Source organism: Eubalaena glacialis, chromosome 4 (assembly GCF_028564815.1).
Source record: "Eubalaena glacialis isolate mEubGla1 chromosome 4, mEubGla1.1.hap2.+ XY, whole genome shotgun sequence".
In the NCBI taxonomy this organism is placed as follows: Eukaryota; Metazoa; Chordata; class Mammalia; order Artiodactyla; family Balaenidae; genus Eubalaena; species Eubalaena glacialis.
The window spans coordinates 42,563,294-42,587,848 of record NC_083719.1 but is presented as its reverse complement, the minus strand read 5'-3'; the positions used below and the strand labels follow the sequence as shown (position 1 = coordinate 42,587,848).

Sequence of the window (24,555 nt, the reverse complement as noted above, 5' to 3'; positions counted from 1 at the left end):
AAATACAGAGCGTCCCCATATTAGCTGCACCAAACATGACATTTTTCTGTCAAAGGAACACGTTAGCAGGAATACACATGATTTTGTACAGGGATCACCCAAGACCTTCCCGCTCATATCGGGCAGTCTTGAAACAGTTAATATGTTTAAAGAAAATAAATGTAGAGAAATAGTTTTTGTTTTCCTTCTTAGACTTTGTCTATATATATATATATATATATTTTTTTTTTCCTTATTTTTTACTGGAGTGTTTTCCTACTTGAAATTACCTGCAGGCAATCCAGTTACGTTGTTAGATTATAGTGTGATTATACAGTTATAATGTTAGCAGCTTTTCATAATTCAGTATAACTGCATATACATCCACATTTATATATAACCTGTCAAAATAATATATTTTTAATAAAAATAAAGAGTATATGTGATATGTTTTTGCTTTAGATTTTTCTCTCTGGAAATCCTTATTACCATAAGTCTGATTTTAAAAATTTTGTTGTGCTGGAGCCAGCTTATCCTGGTCTGTGAGAATTGATCGTTAAATCTTCAGAAATTTTACAAGCCAGTTATCAAACCATTAGTAGATTAAAATTGACCATGTGGGAGCATTCACACCATAGAAATTGCAAATGCTGCAAATTGGGACTCCTCCTCCAGAGATTTGGTTGTTAAACATTTACCAGTCATCACTGTATATATGTTATATATACTATAGTTATTAAGAATTATGTATATGTACATATATACATACTATAGGTATGCTATAATTAGTACGCAATTTCAAAAATGAAGTACAATTTTTAGGGAATATTTCAGGCAAATTCATATTTATTCCGCTCTCCAACACTCTGTATTTTTACATCTGCCATAAGATGATGATCAGGAGTTAGTAGGAAGTACTCCTCTCCACTTCCCAAATTAAACAAACCAAAACAAACTTCGTCAATGAATTATTAACCACAGTTAAAAGCATTTGATTTTGTCCCTTTCCTTTGTCAGGAGGACAACTGCTGAATACTCTTTTATGGGATGCCTACTATTTTTGTTATACTTCTCAGTTCAGGCAGCTCGTAGCAGTTTATGTCCCAGACTTTTTGATGCTGAGATAGAGAAGGTATTGTGCTCAGTTCAAGAAAAATGCATTTTTTTTCTCTGTGTGTTTGCCTGACGGTATTCATATGAGATATTTGAGGTCTGGGTGGCAGCACATCAGCAAATGGCTCTCCTCCCTTTCCTCACACATAGCCTGGTTGTTACAGAACCCTGAATGGACACCTGTATGACACACTTTCAAATCCCTACCTGCCTTCCCTGCATACTCAGAGGGACAAGAGGAGAGAATCAAGCCTAACCTAGTAGACATTATAGGTTGAATAAGGCAACCAAGTTTGGAGATACATAAGTGAAAAACCCACTTTTTATGGCTTTGGAGAGAACTAGTGATTTGGGGCAGGATGGACATCCCAGCTGCGTTCTCTGGGACAGTCCTGGTCGTCCCCCAGCGCATTGCCCTCTGTCTGGTAGTGGGGTGTCTACGTAACCTCTGTGGTGCTGGCAGATACACTTCTGCTCACACCCCGATTGTGAGCACATAAACACCCCCGCCGTCCTGGAGCACTGATATGAACTCATGGAAGTCGTAAGCAGGGGTAAACAGCAGGAGTGTTCCAGAAGCAACACTTGGAGGGATTATCCTAAATAAAAAAATTTTTTTTAAATTAATTAATTAATTTATTTTTGGCTGTGTTGGGTCTTCGTTTCTGTGCGAGGGCTTTCTCTAGTTGCGGCAAGCGGGGGCCACTCTTCATCGCGGTGCGCGGGCCTCTCACTATCGCGGCCTCTCTTATTGCGGAGCACAGGCTCCAGACGCGCAGGCTCAGTAGTTGTGGCTCACGGGCCTAGTCGCTCCGCGGCATGTGGGATCATCCCAGACCAGGGCTCGAACCCGTGTCCTCTGCATTAGCAGGCAGATTCTTAACCACTGCGCCACCAGGGAAGCCCCTAAATAAAATTTTGCTTAGAGGCCCAGAATTCAAATTGCTAACAGGCTTTCGGGGGCAAGCTTGCAAAAGGCAGATAGACTAGTGAGGTGGCTTCCATTTCTTCAACAACAATCCAGGTTAGTACTGATTCCTGATCACTTGAAAGACCTTGGGAACTTGGAAGGGGCTTTTTGTTCACTTTGACCCCCACCCCCAATTTATAGGTGAGGAAACTGAAAAGTAGTCGAGCTTGGCCCAAGGCCCTGCTGCTGGTGAGAGGTAGAAGTGGGCTTTGCTCACACAGTGACCACCATTCTTTTTTTTTTTTTAATGTCTTTTTTATTGTGGTAAAAGTCACATAATATAAAACATACTATTTTAACCGTATTGACTGCTATTCTTGAGGTGCCTCTGCACATCCTCTTGACCTGAGGGGAACCACACCTCCACCCCCATCAGAGAGCTTACTAAATACATTCAGAGTTGGGGGTTGGACATATATGTTGAAGTAGAAGGTATTCCGGGAAATATATTTGATTTTTTTAAGACCTTTAAACACTTTTGCAGAATTATTTACTGAGGTGACACTACTGATTTCACCATAAAAAAGAATCTTCACTTTCACTCATCAGGTCAGAATTGGAGAGCCAATTCACAGTTATTTAGATTGGGTCTTCCTTCTTAGCCAAATTCTACATGACTGTTTTTTCACATTTTTTTTTGGCTCCAGTATTCCTGTTTAATTCCTTTATGAAATGAATATATATTTCATGGGGCAATAATTAACCTTCATCAACTTGGCAGGTTGCTTTTTTACCCAATAATTAGAAGGCTGACAAAACGTAATGATCAGGACTTTGGGAGAAAAGGTATGTTGTGACTCTATCAAAAGGCTCAGTGATTGCTGATGTTTCTAAGACTCATGTAGTTGCAATCACTCCCTTTTCTTCATTAAGAGTTTTGACTGTTTGCAGTTGATTCTTCTTATTACAGCCATGAGAATGATGCAGCATTGAATTCTTTCCAAATGGCTAATCTAGTCTGACTAGATTAGCAACCAAAATTAACCTGTAAGGAACCTTTAAGGAATTAACCTGTAGAGAATTAACCAAAACCTGTAAGGAATTAACCTGTAAGGAATTTATCAAAATTAACCTGAAGGGGAATCAAGCTGAATGATCATATACTCATGGCTTTTTTCTTACACTTGGGATTTTCACTCAAAAATACAGACTGACTCAAGTGTTAATATTCTAATTATGGAATTTGAGTTGCTTCTAGAAAAAAATATTGAGAAAGATGAAGGCTTTTTCAAATATTGTGATAATGTCATTTATAAGTGACTATTTGGCCAGGTGTAGTAAAACATACCATGAACCTGTACTTAAAAAAAAACCCCCAAAAACCCAAAGTCCTGTACCTGAAACAAATAAAAATACATAAGGATTAGAATCTATATTTCACATTTTCAATGTTTATTTTGCTTTTCATTACATAAAAATAATCATTTATAATTAGTTACTCTGGAAATGTCACACAGTGTCTTGAATTCAAACAGTGGTCTAGTGTGTTGGCATTTCCATCAAGAACGACACTAGAAAATGTCAAGTCAGAGAATAGGATATTGAAGCACATTGGTGACTGTATTCTGAATTATTTAGTGTGGTCAGATGAAGTATTTAATATATTTCATTTAGAGTCTTTGGCTACTCTTCATTTTTGCTTTAGGTAACATCTCTATCGTGGGGACATTCATTACCAGTCACTGACAAGATAACATAAAAGGAAAGTCATCCTTCAGTGCCACATTTAATTGTCAGAGTATTTAAAATGGGATCAAACCCTCACGGAGACATTTCTGTATTCTGACTATTGCCTTAGAATGATTCAATGGCATTTTCATAGATCCTCTTTCTTTTTTATGATCATTTGTCTAATCAGAGCTGCTATCTCAGGCCTGATGATTTCAATGGGTTCCTCTGGCCTCCAAGATTTCACAACTTGACCTTCAGGGTTGACCAGATACTTCCAGAAATTCCATCTTGGTTCCTTCTTTGACGAATCTAAAATATCAGAATATATTTTCATGAGTAAATTCTTTGTCAAGATTTTCATTTTTGTAAGTATCTGCATAAATTACAACTTTAGAATCAAGTTCTAGGATTGTCATCATTTCAAAAACCAAACTAAACAAAAAGCAAAACACCCAAACAAAACAACTCAAAGTTTGTGTAACCAGATTTCTATATACTTGGTGACTTCACTGATGATTCTACTGACCTAGAATCAAGAAATGAAATAAATTAGTTTATTTTAGATTTGTTGATCTCCACCACAAAAAATTTACCCTGTCACTAGCTGAAAACTTTCAGTTTCTTAACATTTTTTTTAAGATAAAGTGATGTTCTAAATGTCTTTGGTAATAGGAATGTATGGATTACTTTTTGTAGTAAATATATATATGTTTTTAATAATATTGCATATTATATAGTAAGGAATTCTAAATAATTGTAGATATCCTTTGATACATCTTAATTTAGGTAAGAAATGTAGAAGCTTTTTTCTATTTATATCATACAGGATTTGTGTGCATTATTATTGACTAACATGAGAAAAAATATAATTATTATGTGCCTAGTAATGTATGCTCAATGCTTTAAATGAATCCTCTCCTTTAATCTTTACAGCAACCCTGTAAACATTGGATATTATTATTATCCCCATTTTGCAGATGAGAAAAATGGAGGCCTGGACTCACAGTCACATGCTAGTGAGTGGTAGAGCCTAGATTGATATCTAGACCTTCCTATTTGCAGAGAATGTCCTGTTAAAATAGGGGACATGGCAAAGCAAACAGATTTTAGGAGGAAGATGACAAATTCATTTTTGTACACAAGGAGATTCAGGTTATGTGGGACACCCAATCAGAGGAGGCTTCAGAGCTTAAGAGCAAGAGCTCACCCAGGGAAAGCGGACAGAGTAAGGAGAGCCCATGTGGATGTGGCAGAATCCTGAGGATCAACAGAGTTAAGGGTGGAGGAAAAGAGGAACCTGTAAGGGAGGAAGAGAAGGGGCCAGAGTAGAAGTCACAGGCAGCGAGACCCACCAGGCTCAGGAGAGTTATGGAGTGAGAGGCCAAACACAGTGATCTAAGAAGGAAGCAGAAACAGGGAAGTGGAGAAAACAAATGTTAACTATCCTTTCAAAAACGTTGCTGATGAGGTAGGTAGAAGGAACACACTGCCTAGAGTTTTTAAAATTGAGGGATACTTTGCTTTATGCTGGGGAAAGAACAAATGCGGGAGCATAGGTTAAAAATAACGAATGAAAAGTAGCCTAATATTTACTTATATGTGTTTTATTTTGTGTACTGTGCCAAGCATTTACACTGGTTATTTCATTATTAATAGTGTTGCTGATTAGCTCAAACATCAGTGACTTGGTATGAACATCATATTATTAACTAAAGCCTTCTTAAAATCGCTTTGAAAATTAGCCACTTTCTATGATGGAAAATGTGTTTTTAAAGATAATGCCCGTCAGGGCAGGGCTCTCTCTAGTCAGTGTAACATCTTCGTGTGAATTAGAAAAAGATACCCTTCCAGGTAGGGACAGTCCCTCGGCACATACCTTGCACTCGCCTGTGTTTCAGCCCCCGTTTGCCTCCTTACTCCTGTTTAGTGAACAACCTGTACACCTGTACAGAGCCATCTTGTTTGTGAGTGCATGATCAGGTACTGTCCATTTTGGCCAATTTTCAAAGATCTAATGTTCATTTGGCCGTCAACTCATAATCTTTGTCTCTGGAGCTTCATCTAACTTTAGTGAAACCTTAAATCACTGTTACCTTTTTGAGTTTTGAGTGGAGTTTCAGAAGCTTTTTTAGTGACAAAGGGGAAGAACCTACGAGCTACTGTGCCCAAGTATTTGGCTGCTATAATTGAGAGATGATTACAGGGCACATGCTCTGGCTTTTTTTCCCCTGGGCACCCTGGAAATAAAAGGAATGAAGACCTCACTCTAGTTGCTATTCGTGGTGTTAGGCATTATATTGACTTTCCCTAGAAACTGAATATAATGTTTTTGGACGATTCTGATTTCATACTTAAATGAAATATTATAGAACATCATTAGCTGGTTTGTTTCATTGGAAGCTTGATTGCCTGGCTGAGGTCATGGTTTTAGCAAAACTCAAATTACCCACAGTGAAAATGACTGAGGCTGTCATCTATAAAAGTTAGGTGAGAGGACATTAGCTGAATGTCCTTTAGAATAGTGTCTGCCACAGTGTAAGCTGTATGTGAATAAGTTCTTTACTTTTATTATTAACACACTTAATCCTCCAGGCAATCTTAGGGGGTAGATACTATTGATAACGTCATTTTACAAACGAGGAAACAGGCACAGGGAAATTATGTGCCTGAAGCCACCCAGCAAAAGTAAAAGAGCAGAGGTTTCAACACAGACTGGGGCCAAAGTTTAGCTTTTAGTCACTATACTGCACCACGTTTACGCTGGAAAATCTTTAAATAGGTTTCTGTAGCTAGCTTAATTACAGAGATAGCCTAACACTACCTTCCTCCAAAAAAAAAATCAAGATATATCGCTTTGAATTTTACCAAAAACCACCTGGCAAACAGATATTATTCACCCTTGAGGATAATATCTTAGATAAGTAAGGCAACATAAAATTAACCACAAAGATAAGTTCAACTAATAATGCTCAGCAATATTGATGTGGGATGTATAGCTTTAATATTGGGGAGGGATATTTGCCCACATGCTAGTTAAATGAGAATTGAAATATTTTGTGAAAATAGCCATGACCACACTTAAAGTAAATTCTTCAGGAAAATGATCATAAAAATAAAATACATTGGAGTAGATTTATTTTGCCATCCAAGAAGTTAAAACATTGATTTCAGGGAAGCATAACTTCTAGAAAGTCACAAAGGATGAGAATCTAGCTCTTTGATAGTTTTATAAAACTTTCCCACTAAAACATTTCAAATGAATGTATTGTCCTGGTATATTTGTTTTAAAAATGAAAAGCAATTAAAAACATTAAATTGGTGAGGCAAGGTAGATATTTACCAACAAGAAATCTAAATGCAGGTTCTGCTTCAGGTCCTAGAATCTTAATCTTGTGGAAGATGGGGAATGTTACTCCGAAGTTATTTCTTGCAAAAGATACTACTTCCTTGCTTGGGCGGGGCTCCGATTCTCCAAACTGATTGCATGGAAAAGCCAAGACGCTGAAGTGGAATGGTCCAAACTCTTTGTGCAGTTCCTGCAGTGCTAAGTAATTTCTGTCTGTGAGTTGGCAGTCACTAGCCACGTTTACAACTAGTGCAACCTCCCGGAAAAAGAAAAAAATCCAACCGGAAAGTGAAGCAAATAAAAGATTAAAAAAAAATATTTGCAAGTAGTTAAAATCCTAAACCATTTTGGAGGAATACAACCTTTGATAGATGGTTATCTCATATTTTTAGATATACCCAATTCTGCTGAAAATCATAAGGCGGATGCATGAGTTAAAACTCTGAAAAATCACGACCATTGAAAAAGCCCTATGTACTCAACTAAAGTTTTTTTTAAAATAAAAGATAAAATATGATTATTGATAGAGTGCTTTTTAATGTTGTTAGATTATGGAATTAATACTTTTATATTCACATTATATGGAATACTCCATATTCACATTACTAACTCTAAGAATTTCCTAAGCAACTTAAAGTATTAATCCAGCACTTAAAGCAAACAGTTAACATAATCAGTTATCAATTAGAAGTATATAAACTGAGAGCTCTGATGGCTAAAGTGATATACTAATAACATTACTTTGAAGACTAAATTATAATATGACCGTTTAACAGTGAAAAATGGACTCTTAAGAGAATAAGCAGAGAACACGGACAAACAACAGAAATAAAAGTCAGAAGATGCAACTTACTTTGCCTTTAAACTTTTCCAGAGAAACCGTTCTTCCATTTGCATCTTTCACTTCAAATGTATAAAAGCTGTTGATTTTAGGTTTTAGGAATTTTAGTTGTAGAAGAAATAACATTACTGTACATAGAACCATAGACAGCAAAACTGCAAATACCTTTGCTTTGGGCCCTGAACATCTCAAAGAGTAGGCTGTGAGAGGCTCCATTTTGGATGATTCTAGAGGGAAGTCTCAGCAGGCTGGAATTCAAGGAGGAGCTGAAACTTGAAACCAGCTTAGTGTAACGGAAAGTCAGGAAGGACAGACTAGCTCCTCTCACTGCTGAGGAATAGAAAGACCTTTCTCAGATTGAGAACGGAGTGAAACTCCTGAATGAAGTAAAAAGCTCTAAAGAATATCAATGTATATATGATGTCAGTTGCAATTTTTGCTTGAAAAATCAGGACATTTTTGGTAGCTCTTTAATATCGGCCCAACAAAGAAAATATTTCACCAGAAGATGGTGCCATTGTAACTTGAAAGCTGTGAGGTGCTCCCAGCAAGTGACTGGATGTAGGGAATTGGGTGTATAATACCCAGGAATAGTTCAGAGTGTCAATTAAATTGGTCTATTAGTATGACACATGATCTATAGGAATTTAATATTATATGTGTATATATAATGCATATGGCTTAAGCATGCTATATGAGTTCAAGGAATTTATAGTGAAAAGGGCAGTGAAATTTCTGAAAAGGCTACTCGCTATGACCTCATCTAGCTAAGGCAATGCCAGGTGAATATAGTAAAAATAAATAGATTAAAAACAATGATGGCTCTAATAAAAACCCTCCTCTACCATAAAGCAAGCTATAGTTCAGTGATTTTTCAAATTTTTGATTATGATGCATAGTAAGAAATGCACTTTACAATATAGCTCAGTACATAGACAGGTGTAACTGAGAAGTTTCATTAAATGATACTTCCCCTTTGAACTGCGTTGCACCCTGGTCTATTGCATTTTTAAAACAGCCTGGTTCTGAACCATGAAAATGATTTCAAGGTTCACCAATGGGCTGCAAACTGTAGATAGAAAAATACTGAACTGTATAATAAAGCAGGACTTTAATAATTAAATAAGATATTTCTACACTAAAGGCAAAAACACTCCATCCCCCATCCTACTTGGGTGCATCATCCAGTTGCTTATTATCTTCATTTTTTTCTGTGGCTGTCACTTTCTACAGGAGGCCTAATTTTGTGGAAAACTTTAGGGGCAGATATGGAAAGGGAATTGAGGGCTACATATCCTGAAATCCATGGTTCCTTTAGCCACCTTAGAAAATGCCCTGTTTAGGGCACACAGCAAGTTTTTTTTTTTAACATCTTTATTGGAGTATAATTGCTTTACAATGATGCGTTAGTTTCTGCTTTATAACAAAGTGAATCAGCTATACATATACATATATCCCCATATCTCCTCCCTCTTGCATCTCCCTGCCACCCCCCTGATCCCACCCCTCTAGGAGGTCACAAAGCACCGAGCTGATCTCTCTGTGCTATGCGGCTGCTTCCCACTAGCTAACGATTTTACATTTGGTAGTGTTTATATGTCCATGCCACTCTCTCACTTTTTCCCAGCTTACCCTTCCCCCTCCCCATATCCTCAAGTCCATTCTCTAGTAAGTCTGCGTCTTTATTCCCGACCTGCCCCTAGGTCCTTCATAACCATTTTTTTTTCTTTTTTAGATTCCATATATATGTGTTAGCATACGGTATTTGTTTTTCTCTTTCTGACTTACTTCACTCTGTATGACAGACTCTAGGTCTATCCACCTCACTACAAATAACTCAATTTCGTTTCTTTTTATGGCTAATATTCCATTGTATATATGTGCCACATCTTCTTTATCCATTCATCTGTCGATGGACACTTCAGTTGCTTCCATGTCCTGGCTATTGTAAACAGAGCTGCAGTGAACATTGTGGTACATGACTCTTTTTGAATTATGGTTTTCTTAGGGTATATGCTCAGTAGTGGGATTGCTGGGTCATATGGTAGTTCTATTTTTAGTTTTTTAAGGAACCTCCATACTGTTCTCCACAGTGGCTGTATCAATTAACATTCCCACCAACAGTGCAAGAGGGTTCCCTTTTCTCCACACCCTCTCCAGCATTTATTGTTTGTAGATTTTTTGATGATGGCCATTCTGACTGGTGTGAGGTGATACGTCATTGTAGTTTTGATTTGCAGTTCTCTAATGATTAGTGACGTTGAGCATCTTTTCATGTGTTTGTTGGCAATCTGTATATCTTCTTTGAAGAAATGTCTGTTTAGGTCTTCTGCCCATTTTTGGGTTGGGTTGTATTTTTGATATTGAGCTGCATGAGCTGCTTGTATATTCTGGAGATTAATCCTTTGTCAGTTGCTTCATTTGCAAATATTTTCTCCCATTCTGAGGGTTGTCTTTTTGTCTTGTTCATGGTTTCCTTTGCTGTGCAAAAGCTTTTAAGTTTCATTAGGTCCCATTTGCTTATTTTTATTTCCATTTCTCTAGGAGGTGGGTCAAAAACGATCTTGCTGTGATTTATGTCATGGAGTGTTCTGCCTATGTTTTCCTCTAAGAGTTTTATAGTGTCTGACCTTACATTTAGGTCTTTAATCCATTTTGAGTTTATTTTTGTGTATGGTGTCAGGGAGTGTTCTAATTTCATTCTTTTACATGTAGCTGTCCAGTTTTCCCAGCACCACTTATTGAAGAAGCTGTCTGTTCTCCATTGTATATTCTTGCCTCCTTCATCAAAAATAAGGTGACCATATGTGCGTGAGTTTATCTCTGGGCTTTCTATCCTGTTCCATTGATTTATATTTCTGTTTTTGTGCCAGTACCATATTGTCTCGATTACTGTAGCTTTGTAGTATAGTCTGAAGTCCAGGCGCCTGATTCCTCCAGCTCGGTTTTTCTTTCTCAAGATTGCTTTGGCTATTCGGGGTCTTTTGTGTTTCCATACAAATTGTGAAATTTTTTGTTCTAGGACACATAGCAGGTTTTGAATGAAGGTACTTTGTTCCACTAGGGCCTGACTGTTGGTGTTGTGGCAAGTTTCCACAAAGTGCTAGAAAAGTGCACAGAATGATCTGAGAAGCTGTGAGAGTCCCTTCCCATCACCGTTAGGTATTTGGAGCTTTACAGGACATGCTAAGGAGGCTGTCAGCCCTGCTCTGGTCCCTGCTCCTGGGGTATGTGTTTGGAGGTAGCTGAGCAATGCCCACAGCTTAAGTACATAAACCTGTCAGAGAACATAAACCACTTCACTCCCACTCTTGGGACCTGATAAGAGTGGATACAAAAGAAAACTATTCTCTTGTAAATATAATTTCTAGTAAAAACTAAAAATACAAATACTAATACAAAATGTATTATATCACTTCTTAACTGTGATAACTTAACTTTGGTGCTCTCTAGCTGAGTTATTCAAAGAGACAAAGTGCCTGTGTTTATATTACCTCCGAACACTGCTATGTGTCTTAAACTCTCTGCCCTTGCTCCTCTAAGTCAGGTCCTTGTCTGCAGCACTGCCATCACCTGGGTGCTTGTTAGAAACACAGCCTTTCAGGCCCCATCCCAGCCTTTTCTGAATCAAAATCTGCATTTTTACAAGATCTCCTCATGACTCAAATGCACATTTAAGTCTGAGAAACTTTAGACCTCAATCTTTTTCTGGTTTGCAGAGCAACAAGCTTCTTGGGTTTCCCTTTATCTTCCACACTAGATGTGTTTCGTGTCTCTGTGTCTACACTAGCTACTTTAACTCTGCAGGCTGTTTAAGCAAATAGCTTTAAAAGTTAATTCATAGAACCTGTTGTAATTTGAACCATGTAAATTCATTCCATTATAACTGTGCTTTGAGGGAGGAGACAGAGGGATAACTCTGGAAGGGATGTTGACTGACCATCTCCCAGGCAGGACTCCATAGGGTGATATTATTTTGATAAAATCCTTATGCTAGCTTCTAGTCCATTGTTTTCTAAGAATCTCCCATAGAGTGATCCAGAGCTGAAAGGACTTGAGAAGGCCAATCTTATGCTGTATGAACTTACAAGAGATTGCTGTATAAGCCAGCATGCCAGTTTTTACAACCAGAAATAAAACAATTGTGCAGACCTGATGTTTCCTGTTCATCTGACCAGAAAATTCACTCTATATGAAAACTACTTGGAAAGCTTAAGTAAGTCTCTTGTCAAGGACAAAATCAGATCAGAGCCAGTTTGTTAATTTTATGATTCTTAAGGCTTAGGAGCATGAGATATAAATATAAACATATATGTATATATATATCTATGATATCTAAATATCCATACCGGCCCACTAACCAAACATTTAAGACAGTAGTTTGGAGAACACCCACCCTAGACAGTGGCGACCACAGATAGATTTTGGACCTTGCTAGAATCTTTCTCTGTATATATTTGATTTCATCATCTCTCAGCTTTCTGGGGATCATCATCATTGCTTACATGGTCTATACTAAGACCATCCTTAGATTATAAATAAATCCACATTGCAAATTTCTCTGCTTAGGGGATCATATGTTAGAAAACCCACCAGTGCTCTTTCAGAAGATCTAGGAAGGCTTCCTAAAGGAGGGGAAGACATTGATGAGGTTGAAGGTCAAGGTTAAGGGAAGCTACTGGGTCAAAAATGGGATAAAGCAGTGAACTCAGTCAACCAACTAAGGCACTGCAGAAGATACAATAAAGTGTAAGTGATGGAAGCAGCCTCACACAAGTATGAAATCAAGTTTGGAGACAAAACACACATGAAACAAGGGAACAATTATAAGGCAGCAAATAACCAAGTGCTAAAGAAATGACATGTTGCTAAGAGCTTTGTACTACCCATGATTCTAAATAAATAACATGTTTGTAGAAAGCTATTTTTAATATTTAATATATAAATATGCATATATTTATATTACAGGGGATCAAGTGTAGTATAAAGCTCTTTACAGACATTATGTAACAATTCTTTGAAATATGAAGAAGTTAATAACTCACCCAGGATCACAGAACTAGTAAGTGGGACAACCAAGACTAGAGTTTAGGACTTTCAACTTCATAACCAAAATTATTTTAATGACATTAAACTATTTCTCTGTAATAGACAAAATATGTTTACTTAGAAGAAAATGTGATATGTGAGATTGCTGTAGTACTCTGGTGAAGGGGTTTTGTTCATCACTAGATATTTAGACTTTTTTTTTAAAGATTTTTTTTTTAATGTGGTACATTGTTTTTTAAAAGTCTTTATTGAATTTGTTACAATACTGCTTCTGTTTTATATTTTGGTTTTTTTGGATGAGAGGCATGTGGGATCTTAGCTCCCCCACCAGGGATGGAACCCGCACCCCCTGCACTGGAAGGTGAAGTCTTAACCACTGGACCTCCAGGGAAGTCCCGACATTTAGTTTTATAAGAAATCACTGTAAGGGTCTGAAGAAGGGAGGGAATGGAGAACAACAACCAAAACCTTGGCCACGTGTACTGAAGTTATGTGGAAGGGGTCAGAGCCTGCAGAGCAACAAGTCAAGCTGAGAGATGATAGTGTCTTAACAAAGGCAACCTTGATGAGGGAGATAGAAAGGAAAGGGTAGATGCTAAAGACACTCTGGAGCCCCCAGTGGCAGGTGTTGGCAATGTGGAATAAAGGATATCTGACCTTGATTGTTTTTGCTTGGGTTGTATTGCTCCCTAGGATGAGGGGGCATTGGAAGTTAAAAAATGAGACGGTAAATATTTTGATCTTCACGATCAATTTTAAATAATATTTAGACCCTGATTTCGAAATGTCCTGTGGACAGAATGCTGCTGTGTTGGGCTGCTGGTGGTGGGGCAGGTGGGAGGGACAGACATTCAGAGGCCAAGGAAGAGCGGTTGGGGGGATATGCCTGAGAGCTAAGGACCATCTTTGTTACTTTTGTCTCTGCCATTAGGTTCTAGAAAGACCCTGGCATCACCAGCATGTCTTTCCTTGTAATGTCTAGGTTTTTCCCACCCACTGAATATTTGTGTGTCAGATTATTTATCACTAGATATATATTTGTTTCTGTTTTCCCAGTTGTTTCATTTTGTTACTTCCTGACCTTATTTTTAACCTCTCTAGGTTCCTTTCTATTTATTTTTTGGCTCCGGTGCCCTGAATTCCTCCCGATTTAGTGTCAATATGATGTGAACTCTAAAGGTAAACAAGGCGCACTGATGTGCTTGGAGTATCAAGTCATTCATCCCTTTTCCCTTCTTTGTCTTATTTTCCTTATCTTCCTCTTCCTCTCTATTAATAAATACTTGAGTCATTTAAAACTATGCGACAGGCATTTCCTCAGCAGGAGATAGATCCTGGAACAAAAGTTTAAAAACATTGAAGATGAAATACCACAACCTACAGCAGTGTTTCCTAAGCTGTAGTTATTTGCATACTGCCTCAGTGATTTGCCCTGTCTGCATACCATTTGTTAGTTACTTAACTTTTTTTGTCCAAATCGAGTCACTTATTTTACTCAAATTAATTTTTATAAGGGAAAATTTTCTATCAACATTGAAAAATTTAAAACATTAAAAAATGCACGTTAAAATACATAACTATTAAAAAATGTTCATCTGTGCCATTACAGACCATATGTCCTTAGTGGAGGGGCTGACTGAGAACAATATATTCAAAATGTTGCGAACAATTGCTTTCTAACTCTTTGAATGTTCTTTGTGTTGAATACAGACTTGCCTCTTCCCATGCATTGGTCCTAGTTTTGTCATAGGGAGCAACACAAAATAAGTTTTGCTTTTTTGTCATAAGTTGCTTCTCTTTAAAGAAGACAGTTCCTTTTGGGTCTCCTTTCCTCTGGACTAGATACCCCAGGTGCTCTCACTCCATTCATGTGTGGCTCTTTTACTGTGTGTTCCCTGCCCTCCTATCACTGCAGTCTCTTTCCTCCAGATAAAATCAAGTTTTGAATCCTGGCTTGTCCATCTCCTTCCAAAAGAACAGTTCTGAGACTGGCCACGGTTCTCCAGATGAGTTTTGACCAGTGCAGAGATAATCAGATTTTGCTTGCTTTTCTTCTGGACACTGTTTTTCTCTTAACAAGACCTAAAATTGTACTACTTAAAAAAAAAGTAATTGCATTATACTGTTGACTCATATTCTGGATGTGGTTGTCTAATACTGCCCATCATTTTCACTTCTTATCAGTTCTTTCCCATGTTAGGCCTGTGCCGTGAAAAAAATCTAAATGGGAAAATTTTTCACATATTCTTATTGAATTGAATTTTGCTGATTTTGGTCTTTGTCCCAGACTTTATTCTGAATCCTACTCTGTCCTTTAATATTTTAACTCTCTTCTCGCCTTAAGAAAAACAATTTCGATAAATACATTTCCATTCAAACTACTGATAACAAACTGAACAGCATTAGGCCAGGGACAAAACCCCCTCTGTACATCACAGGCGGATTCATTCAGGCCAACATGGATCCAGTAAGACTCGTGTGATCCAGGCCACTGGCGACAAGCTACTTATTTCTAGTTACTTGTTCTTCCTATTGGAAAACCATGGAGAACACTTGTCTATCTAAATTTGGGGGGGAGGGAATTTTCTCACCTGTCATCATAGATCACTAATCAGTATCCATTCTGGAAGTGTCGTCAGTGTTCTGTGGTTTCATTTATCTGGTCCCAGAGACTTGAACTCATTTAAATTGCCCAGATGAATATCTATTGCTTAATTTATCTCACTCTCCAGTTTCTGCAGAAGTGTTTATTATACACTGTCCAATTTGAAAATCATTCTTCTTAATGGAAAAGAAAGAAAGAAAATAGCTTATTTCCTTGCCTCTGGATTCTTTCTTAAATCCCTTGTGGCTTTTTAGGATCCATTGCCTCTGAGGGAAGAGATTCATTCATTTATTCATGAGCTCCTAGATGCCCTAAATGTCTTATAATCTGAGGATAGTAAGAGAAAATACAAAGTCTCTGGTCTTAATGAATTGATAATATAGTAGAAGGACATAAAAATAATCAGAAAAGTGGAATATAAGCCGTCTTAGTCTTTGTGGGCTGCTGTAACAAAATACCATAGACTGGGTAGCTTATAAACAACAGAAATTTATTTCTCACAGTTCTGGAGGCTAGAAGTCTGAGGTCAGGGTCACAGCATGGTCGGTTGAAGGCTGTCTTCTGGGCTGCAGACTTCTTGTTGTACCCGCACATGGTAGAAGGGGCTTGAGAGCTCTGTGGGGCCTCTTTTATAAGGGCACTAATCCCATTCATTAGGGCTGTGCCCTCATGACCTAATCACTTCCCAAAGGCCCCACCTACTCACACCATTACCTTTAAGGGTTAGGATTTCAACATGATTTTTTCTGTGGGGGGAGGAGGGACACAAACATTGAGACTACAGCATGAGCAGAGGTGCTAAAAGCACGGGGACTGAATCACTTTGTGAGTTTAAACCTTGGGTTACCCTGGTTGGTTGTGAGGTTGTGCGCTGCGTGCTCCAGGGGCTGCCATTCATAAAGGCAATGTTGTGTACAATTGTGTGCAGTGGTCTGAATCCTGGATCCTCTACTTATCAGCGCTATATCTTTTCTCAAGTTATCCTTGTTCAAACCTATTAACCTTCACTTTCCGACTCTGGAGAATGGGGGATATAATTGTACCTATCTCATAGGGTTGTGATGAAGTTTAATTAAAAACCCTCTAATACATTTATCTCAGTGCTTGGCACTTATTGAGTGCTTGATAAATGCTGTTATTATTAATAAAATGTGACCAGGCTCTATTGGAAGCACACATAGTGAGCTATGGAAGCACAGGAGTGCTGTGTATTAGTTTCCAATAACTGATGTAACAAATTACCCCAAATTTGGAGGCTTAAAACAGCACACATTTATTCTTTTACAGTTATGGAGGCTAGAGGTCCAAAATCAGTTTTGCTGGCATAAGGCAAGGAATCAGCAGGGGAGGCTTTAGGGGAGAAGCCATTCCTTGCCTTTTCCTGTTTCTGGTGAACCAGCATTTCTTGGTTGTGCATTACCGCAGTCTCTGTCTCTGTGGTCACATTTCCTTCTCCTCCTCTGTGTGTAGTCAAATCTCCCTCTGCCTCCTTCTAGAAGGACATGTGATTTCATTTAGGGGTTACCCAGATAATCCAAGATGTTCTCCCCATCTCAAGATCCTTAACTTAAACACATCTGCGAAACCCCTTTGCCATAGAAGGTAACATTCATAGGTTCTAGGGATTAGGATATGGATATCTTACGGGGCCATTATTGTATTAGGATTCTCTAGAGAAACAGAATGAATAGCATATACAGATATAGACAGAGATATAGTTATAGGTATAGATATAGATATAGATAAGAGGCTCATGAGGTTATGGAAGCTAAATCACACAACCCTGCCATTTGCAAGCCAGAGAACCAGGAAAGCTGGTGGTATGATTCAGTCCAAGTCCAAAGGCCCGAGAACTGGGGGACTGCTGTTGTAAGTTAAGGAGTCTGAAGATCTGTGGACCAGGAGCTCTGATGTCTGAGGCCAGGAAAAGATGGATGTCTCAGTTCACAAAGGGAGAGAATTTGCCCTTCCTTTGCCTTTTTGTTCCATTTGGGCCCCTGGTGGTTTGGATGATGCCCACCCATATTTGTGAGGGTGGATCTCTTTACTCAGTCTACTGAATCAAATGCTTTCAGAAACACCCTCACAGACACATCCAGAAATTACGTTTTACGAGCTATTTGGGCATCTCTTAGCTCAATCAAGTTGACGCATAATATTAACCATCACAATTATATAGCCCACCACAGGCTGCCCAACCCAGTTTAGAATGGGGAGGAAAGGAATGTCAGAGACACTTTCCTGAAGGAGTTGGTGGCTGACCCCAGCCATAAGGGTGGGCTAGAGAACTGCTGAAGAGCATCCCAGGTGGGGAAACCGTATGGAGAGAGTGACAGTGGACAAGCCAGAGAAACATGGCTCATTGTCAGTTCAGTGTGAAATTTCTTAATCATTTTTCTTAGCTGACATATCAAATTATTCTTTATTTTCCCTCTTTTAAACTCAGGATTATTTTGTTTTTAAATGTATATTTAAATTTGGGACTCCAGGAAAACCTTGATCAAGGGTATCATGTTTGTTGCAAGTTAAATTTATCTTCAAATATGGTGGCTGTTCCCTTTCTTGCTGCCTAGAAGGGTGAGGGCTGCTTCGCTGGTGTTTGCAGAGGTTGCAGACCTAGCCTAGCCCACAGCCTGAATGGGGCCCACAGACATGCTTTGCTTAATCCCACACGTTTTAAAATTTTTGAATCACTTGAAAACTTTGAAAAGTAGGGAAATTGATAGGAAAAGTCTCAATTTATAACTTCTGTTAAAACATGGGACAACGTACCCCTCTGACTATCTTTCTTGCTGAAACATGAGCATTCTGATCAGAGAGAGATTCCCAGCACCCAGTCTCCCTCTGACTGGGGCTGAGCGTCTCCAGTCTTTGAGCTGGATCTGTGGTTTCCTTGTCTGAGAGAAACCAAGAAGTAGGAGATGAAAGTCTGAGTGGGCCACGTTTCTCCCTCCAGGCCCGCTTCTGCCAGCTCCTTCCCTGCCGCTGCCTTGTCTGGGCTTCTGAGGATGAGACGCCTGATTTACGTTTCCAGGGCTCTATCTTTCCCACTTTTCAGGTTTTCCTGTTCCTACTCAAAAACAAGAACAAGGGTAGAACAATCGAAAGGCAAAAAAATGGACCCCAAACAACACTGTTCACAACAGCAAAGGCCTCGGGCTCCTGACTTCTCTTTTTCTGGGGAAGGTGCCCTTTTTGGTGCAGTTTCTGGAGGAAAACAGAGCACCAGTAGGGGAGAGATCTCCACCCACCAGCTGGAATGGCTGCAGGCGACCGGGTGATCACCTTACACACACTTACTAAAAAACCCAAACAAAACCAATATTCACTGCCTTAATGTTCTGGCATATTTCCTTCCTATCTTTCATTTATAGATAGGAAGTAGGACCAGATTGGAATACTCTTTTATGGTGTCCATTTTTCACTTGGTAGTATAGTATAAGTATTTTTGTGTTTTATTGAATTTAATCCTATTTTTAAAGATTTTTAAATTGAGGTGAAATCATAAAAATTTAAAAACATGAAATTAAACATAAAATTAAACATTTTCAAGTGAAAAATTCAATGGCCTTTAGTACGTTCACAGTATTGTACAACCACCACCTCTATCTCATTCCAAAATATTTTCATCATCCCAAAAGAAGACACACACACACACACAAAAAAGAAGACTCCATACCCATTAGGCAGTTTCTCCCCATTTCCTCCTTCCCCCAATCCATGGAAACTACTGATCTGTGTTCTGTCTCTATGGAGTTACCTATTCTGGATATGTCATATACATGGAATCATACAATATGTGACTTTTTTGTGTCTGCTTCTTTCACTTTTCGTAATATTTTCAAGGTTTATCCACATTATAGCATTTTATTAGTACTTCATTCCTTTTTATAGCTGAGTAATATTCATATACATATTGTTATACAGGCATATATATACACTCCAAAGCACACATACATTCCCCCTTCAATTTGTTTATCCATTTCCACCTTCTGGCTATTATAAATAATGCTGCTGTGAACATCTGTGTACCTGTATTTGAGTACCTGTTTTCATTTCTTTGGGGTATATACCTAAGAGTTGAATTGCTGGTCATATGGTAATTCGAGGTTTAAATTTTTGAGGAACTGCCAAACTTTTTCCACAGCAGCTGCACCATTTTGCATTCTCATAAGCAATGTACAGAGATTCTAATTTCTCCACATCCTCACCAATAGTTGTTATAGATAGGTCGATTGATTGACTATAGCCATCTTAGTGGGTGTGAAGTGGTGCTTCACTGTGGTTTTGATTTCATTTCCCTAATTTCTAATGGCTGCAGAATATTCCCTTTTATGGATGCCACATAATTTACCTAGTCAATTCTCCACTGGTAAACATTGAGTCCCTCTCATCTTTTTGCCCTTACATATATACTGCAGTACACACCCTCACGTTCTCAGTTGAAAGCATGGACTGTGGAGTCAGACAGATGAGGTTAGGGTATAGCATCTCCATTTACTCCTAGTGTGGTCTTAGGCAATTCACTTAACTTCTAAATCTCAGTTTCTTCATTGGTAAAATGGGAATAAATAACAGACATGCTTCACCAAGTATTTCAGAGGATTAAATACGAATGTGCGTAAAGCCATTAACATATGGATTTGTACATGGTAAGCAATCAATAGATGCTGGAATCTTTGATTTCTTCCTTAAATTCTTAGAGGTGACATTGCTGGGTCAGTACAGGTTAGGCACATATTTGAGGGCTTTTGACACACATTGCCAAATTGTCCTTTCCAGATACTAATTGACATTCCACCAGCACTGTATGCCAGTGTTTGTTTCCAGAACCTTCAACATTGGGAATTGTCATTTAAAAAATCATTGCTAACATCTCATTATTGTTTTAAATTTGCATTTTTGATTATTAATGAGCTTGAATATATTTGGGGCATTTATATATCTCTTTTATGAATTGTCTTTTTATGTCCCATGCTCATTTTTCTCTTGGGATGATAAACTTGTCTAAATTTCTGTAAGAGCCCTTTATACAAAGATATTAACCTAACATGCCTGTCATTTTGTTAAAAAATAATTCATTTTCAATTTGTCATTTGCATTTTAATTTCACATAGCTACATGGCATGGCTCACCACTAAAGGATCTGTAAATACCAAACTCTTGGTGTTTCTCAGAGGGGATGGACAGAAGTTGAGTAAGTTAGGCCTCAGTTTTCCCATCTTCAAAATGGGATTGGGGGCTTCCCTGGTGGCGCAGTGGTTGAGAATCTGCCTGCCAATGCAGGGGACACGGGTTCGAGCCCTGGTCTGGGAAGATCCCACATGCCGCGGAGCAACCAGGCCCGTGAGCCACAACTACTGAGCCTGCGTGTCTGGAGCCTGTGCTCTGCAACAAGAGAGGCCGAAACAGTGAGAGGCCCGCGCACCGCGATGAAGAGTGGCCCCCGCTCGCCGCAACTAGAGAAAGCCCTCGCACAGAAACGAAGACCCAACACAGCCAAAACTAAATAAATAAATTTATTTAAAAAAAAAAAATGGGATTGGACTAGAAAATTGCTATTTATTTCCAGATTTTATGATATTTTATGCTTTTATGAAATTTTATGATTTTATATTAACATCTTATATGATCAGTATATAGTGTTATTCAACTTCATATTTTATATTTGTATGTAATAGTAATAAGCATAAACATAATTACTCCTGAAACTGCTTTGGTATGTCTTCAGACCCTTGAGCAGAGGCTCTAGGTGTGGTATATATATATGTGTGTATGTGTGTATATATATATATATATGTAAAATGTACTAGGTGAGTTGTTTATAATTCTCTTTTAAGGAATTTTAATTTTTGTATCATTGAAGCTACTATAAATCATGGATCTTTTTGTTGTTAAATAGGTATTTGATGCAGTTAATCCAACATACTCTAACTTCAAGAGCAACTTTGCGAAGAGGCTATCCGCTGAAGTTCCTGTTGCCAGTAGCCCAATTACCACAAGATGGCGGCAAAGCCAAACCAGGGATGTGGCAGCCCATTCCTTTGGGGAAGAGCATTCAACAACTGACCTCCCAGAAACTGTGCTGAAGATAACTCCTGAGAAAGAGACCTTGATTCCAGGTGAGGTAATAAAAATGCCACAGGCCAGTTTTGAAATCTTAAAAAAAAGATGTATTCCTGAGAGAACCTTTGTCTTACAGAAATATCTGATGTCACATTTAGTCAACTGCTTTTCTCTTTTTCTCCCTTTGAATAAGAAATCTCCAGGTCCAGGGGGAAGGGGAGGCCTGAAACAAAACCAGAAGAAAGTATGTTGTATTTTAAATGTGTCTCTGAGATTTGCATTGGTAGATGATTGTTTTTGTAAAGATTTTAAGTATGTACAAATATGTGTATACATACATATGTATACACACAAATATGTATCTCTTATGTTTTGTAAAGTATAGAGTTTTTGATGACTCTGGTAAGATTCCTTGTCTACAACAGTCAGGAAAAAGATGTATTAGAAATGAAATAATTAGGTATGAAATAGGAGAAGAAAAAGATGAAAACAGGAGAGGATGAGTGGAAGAGAAAGAAAAAGAAGGAAGAGGAGAGAGATGGAGAGTAGAGAGGAGACAGAGAGAGAGAGAGGAGGAATAAGAAGAAGAAAGAAGAGAAGAGATGAGGGGAGTGGAGGGAAGCAAGAAAAGAGGGAAGCAAAGAGAAGGAAAGATGAGAGTGGGACAGTCTAATGCCTGCCTGGGACAGAGATGGGGAATTGGCACCAAAGCTGTGATCTGGTGGGCAGGGATCCAGGATTAACCTGTCAAAGCTTTGAAACACAAGCTCTCCTTCTAAAATATGTCTCATATTGGCACAACTTTAAAAAATTTTTTCCCAGCTTTATTGAGATTTATTTATTTTGGCTGTGCTGGGTCTTTGTTGTGGCATGGGTTGTGGCATGTGGACTCTTAGTTGTGGCATGCATGCAGGATCTAGTTCCTGGACCAGGGATCAAACCCGGGCCCCCTGCATTGGGAGTGTGGAGTCTTACCCACTGGACCACCAGGGAAGTCCCAGTTGAGATATAATTGACATATAATACTATGTGGGTTTAAGGTGTATGACATGATGACACAATGCACTTATGTATTGCAAAATGATTACCACAATAGAGTTAGTTAACATTGCCATCACGTCACATAATTACCATTTTTTTGTGGTGAGAACATTTAAGATCTATTCTCTTAGCAGTTTTCAAGTGTATAATACAGTATTGTTAACCATAATCATCATGTTATACATTAGATCCCCAGAGTTTATTCATTTTCTAATGGGAAATTTGTGCCCTTTGACTGACACCTCCCCATTTTCCCCACCCCTTAGCCCCTGGCAACCACCATTCTACTCTCTCTTTCTCTGAGTACGGCTTTTTTAGACTCCAGGTATAAATGAGATCGTACAGTATTTGTCTTTCTCTGTCTGACTTATTTCACTTAGCCTAATGCCTTCAAGTCCTATCCATGTTGAAAATGGCAGGATTTCCTTCTTTCTCATGGCTGAATAATATTTCATTGTATGTTTATATACCCCATCTTCTTTGTCCATCTGTTGATGAACACTTAGGTTGTTTCCATATCTTGGCTATTGTGGATATCTCTTAGAGATCCTATTTTCATTTCCTTTGGATAAATACCCAGAAGTGGAATTGTTGGATCATTGCTGATAGTTCTATTTTTACTTTTCTGAGGAACCTCCATACTGTTTTCCATAGTGACTGCATGAATTTACATTCCCACCAATACGAGCACAACCTTTTTTATTCCCATCCTTCAGAAGCAAAACTTGACACTTAGTGATTTAATTTCTGTTCTTCCTTTTTAAAATGCTAGGCAACGTAAGTCATTGTCTTATCAGCATGTTTAAGACAAATGGTAACTTAGTGCCACTCTTTTCTCAATGACATTAGACACAGTGAGGCACCGTAGTCCTGCAGATTGAAAGGGAGCTCAAATCATTTTTAAACCAGTGAAATTTTCCTGTAATAGTAAGTATCAACACAGAAAATAGCTGATTGAAGCAGTAGGAGATAAAGGGTTGTAAGAAAGGTCATCCTTATGGCTATCTTCTGAAAGATGTTTTAATTGAGGGGTGATTTTAATGCTAATTGTATCAGAGGAATTTCTGGCTAAAATTAAGGGCTCCCTTTTCCTTCATAGGTCCTTAATTAATTAATTATTTTCAAATAAAGCATTGCATGAGAAATTCAGAATTCTAAGAGAGATTATCAGTCAAAATAATTTTACAAGAAAGTATATTTCATTTTCTATTTAAGTTAATACTGCATATTAATCAGAAACATTGGTTTCTCAGTGTTTTGCTGGTGGGGTTTCTTTCTTTTTGTTCCAGAAGGGTGAACACTGAAGACCCTCCCATCCTAAAAGGGATGTTTGCAGAGAGGTTCATTTGCAGTCATGCTCTGTGGACAAAACCTGAGAGGTCCCGGATTCCTTAGGCTGGTGGACCTGACCTCTTTGTTGATAACTGGGGTGATTGTCAGTACTAGCATCCAACTGTAACTTTTTCTTTCTCATTTGAGGTTCAGAGAGCCGGCTTCTTCTCCTCTTTACTTGTCTACAAATAAGACAAAACAAGGATGCATAATTTTGCAAGACAAAGGGTAAGATCTAAAACGTTGCAGAAGGGGCTTCCCTGGTGGCACAGTGGTTGAGAATCCGCCTGCCAATGCAGGGGACACGGGTTCAATCCGTGGTCCGGGAAGATCCCACATGCCGCGGGGCAACTAAGCCTGTGCGCCACAACTACTGAGCCCGCAAGCCACAAGTACTGAGTCTGTGTGCTGCAACTACTGAAGCCTGCGCGCCTAGAGCCCGTGCTCCACAACAAGGGAAGCCACTGCAATGAGAAGTCCGTGCGAAGAGTAACACCCCCTCGCCGCAACTAGAGAAAGCCCGCACGCAGCAACGAAGACCC

General features: G+C 38.6%; 2 protein-coding genes across 3 annotated transcripts in view; one reads left to right on the top strand and one right to left on the bottom strand.

The window, feature by feature from the left end:
- Nucleotides 1-24,555, top strand: part of CDC20B (cell division cycle 20B) — a 62,276-nt gene that overhangs the window by 3,459 nt on the left and 34,262 nt on the right. Inside the window, exon 3 of the mRNA XM_061187792.1 lies at nt 21,477-21,696. Within this exon, the coding sequence (XP_061043775.1) occupies nt 21,477-21,696 (220 nt within the window). The remainder of the gene's footprint in view (nt 1-21,476; nt 21,697-24,555) is intronic.
- GPX8 (glutathione peroxidase 8 (putative)) lies at nt 3,770-8,153 on the bottom strand. 2 transcript variants are annotated; one of them, XM_061187790.1, is made up of 3 exons: nt 7,933-8,153; nt 7,074-7,335; nt 3,770-4,042 (listed from the first exon to the last, which is right to left on the bottom strand). In XM_061187790.1, exons 1-3 carry the CDS (start codon nt 8,134-8,136, stop codon nt 3,879-3,881), a joined length of 630 nt encoding a protein of 209 aa, XP_061043773.1. In that variant the 5' UTR covers nt 8,137-8,153; the 3' UTR covers nt 3,770-3,878. The 2 variants fall into 2 exon arrangements, with proteins under 2 accessions (XP_061043773.1, XP_061043774.1); XM_061187791.1 differs by lacking the exon at nt 7,074-7,335 and having other exon boundaries at nt 3,892-4,042.

Excerpts from the sequence above, each read along its gene's own strand:
- GPX8 (XM_061187790.1), bottom strand. The coding sequence starts at position 8,136 with ATGGAGCCTCTCACAGCCTACTCTTTGAGATGTTCAGGGCCCAAAGCA. Across the intron at positions 7,336-7,932 it reads TGGAAAAGTTTAAAGGCAAA|GTTGCACTAGTTGTAAACGT; the intron begins GTAAGTTGCATC and ends TTTTTCCGGGAG. Across the intron at positions 4,043-7,073 it reads TGCATTTAGATTTCTTGTTG|ATTCGTCAAAGAAGGAACCA; the intron begins GTAAATATCTAC and ends CTGATATTTTAG.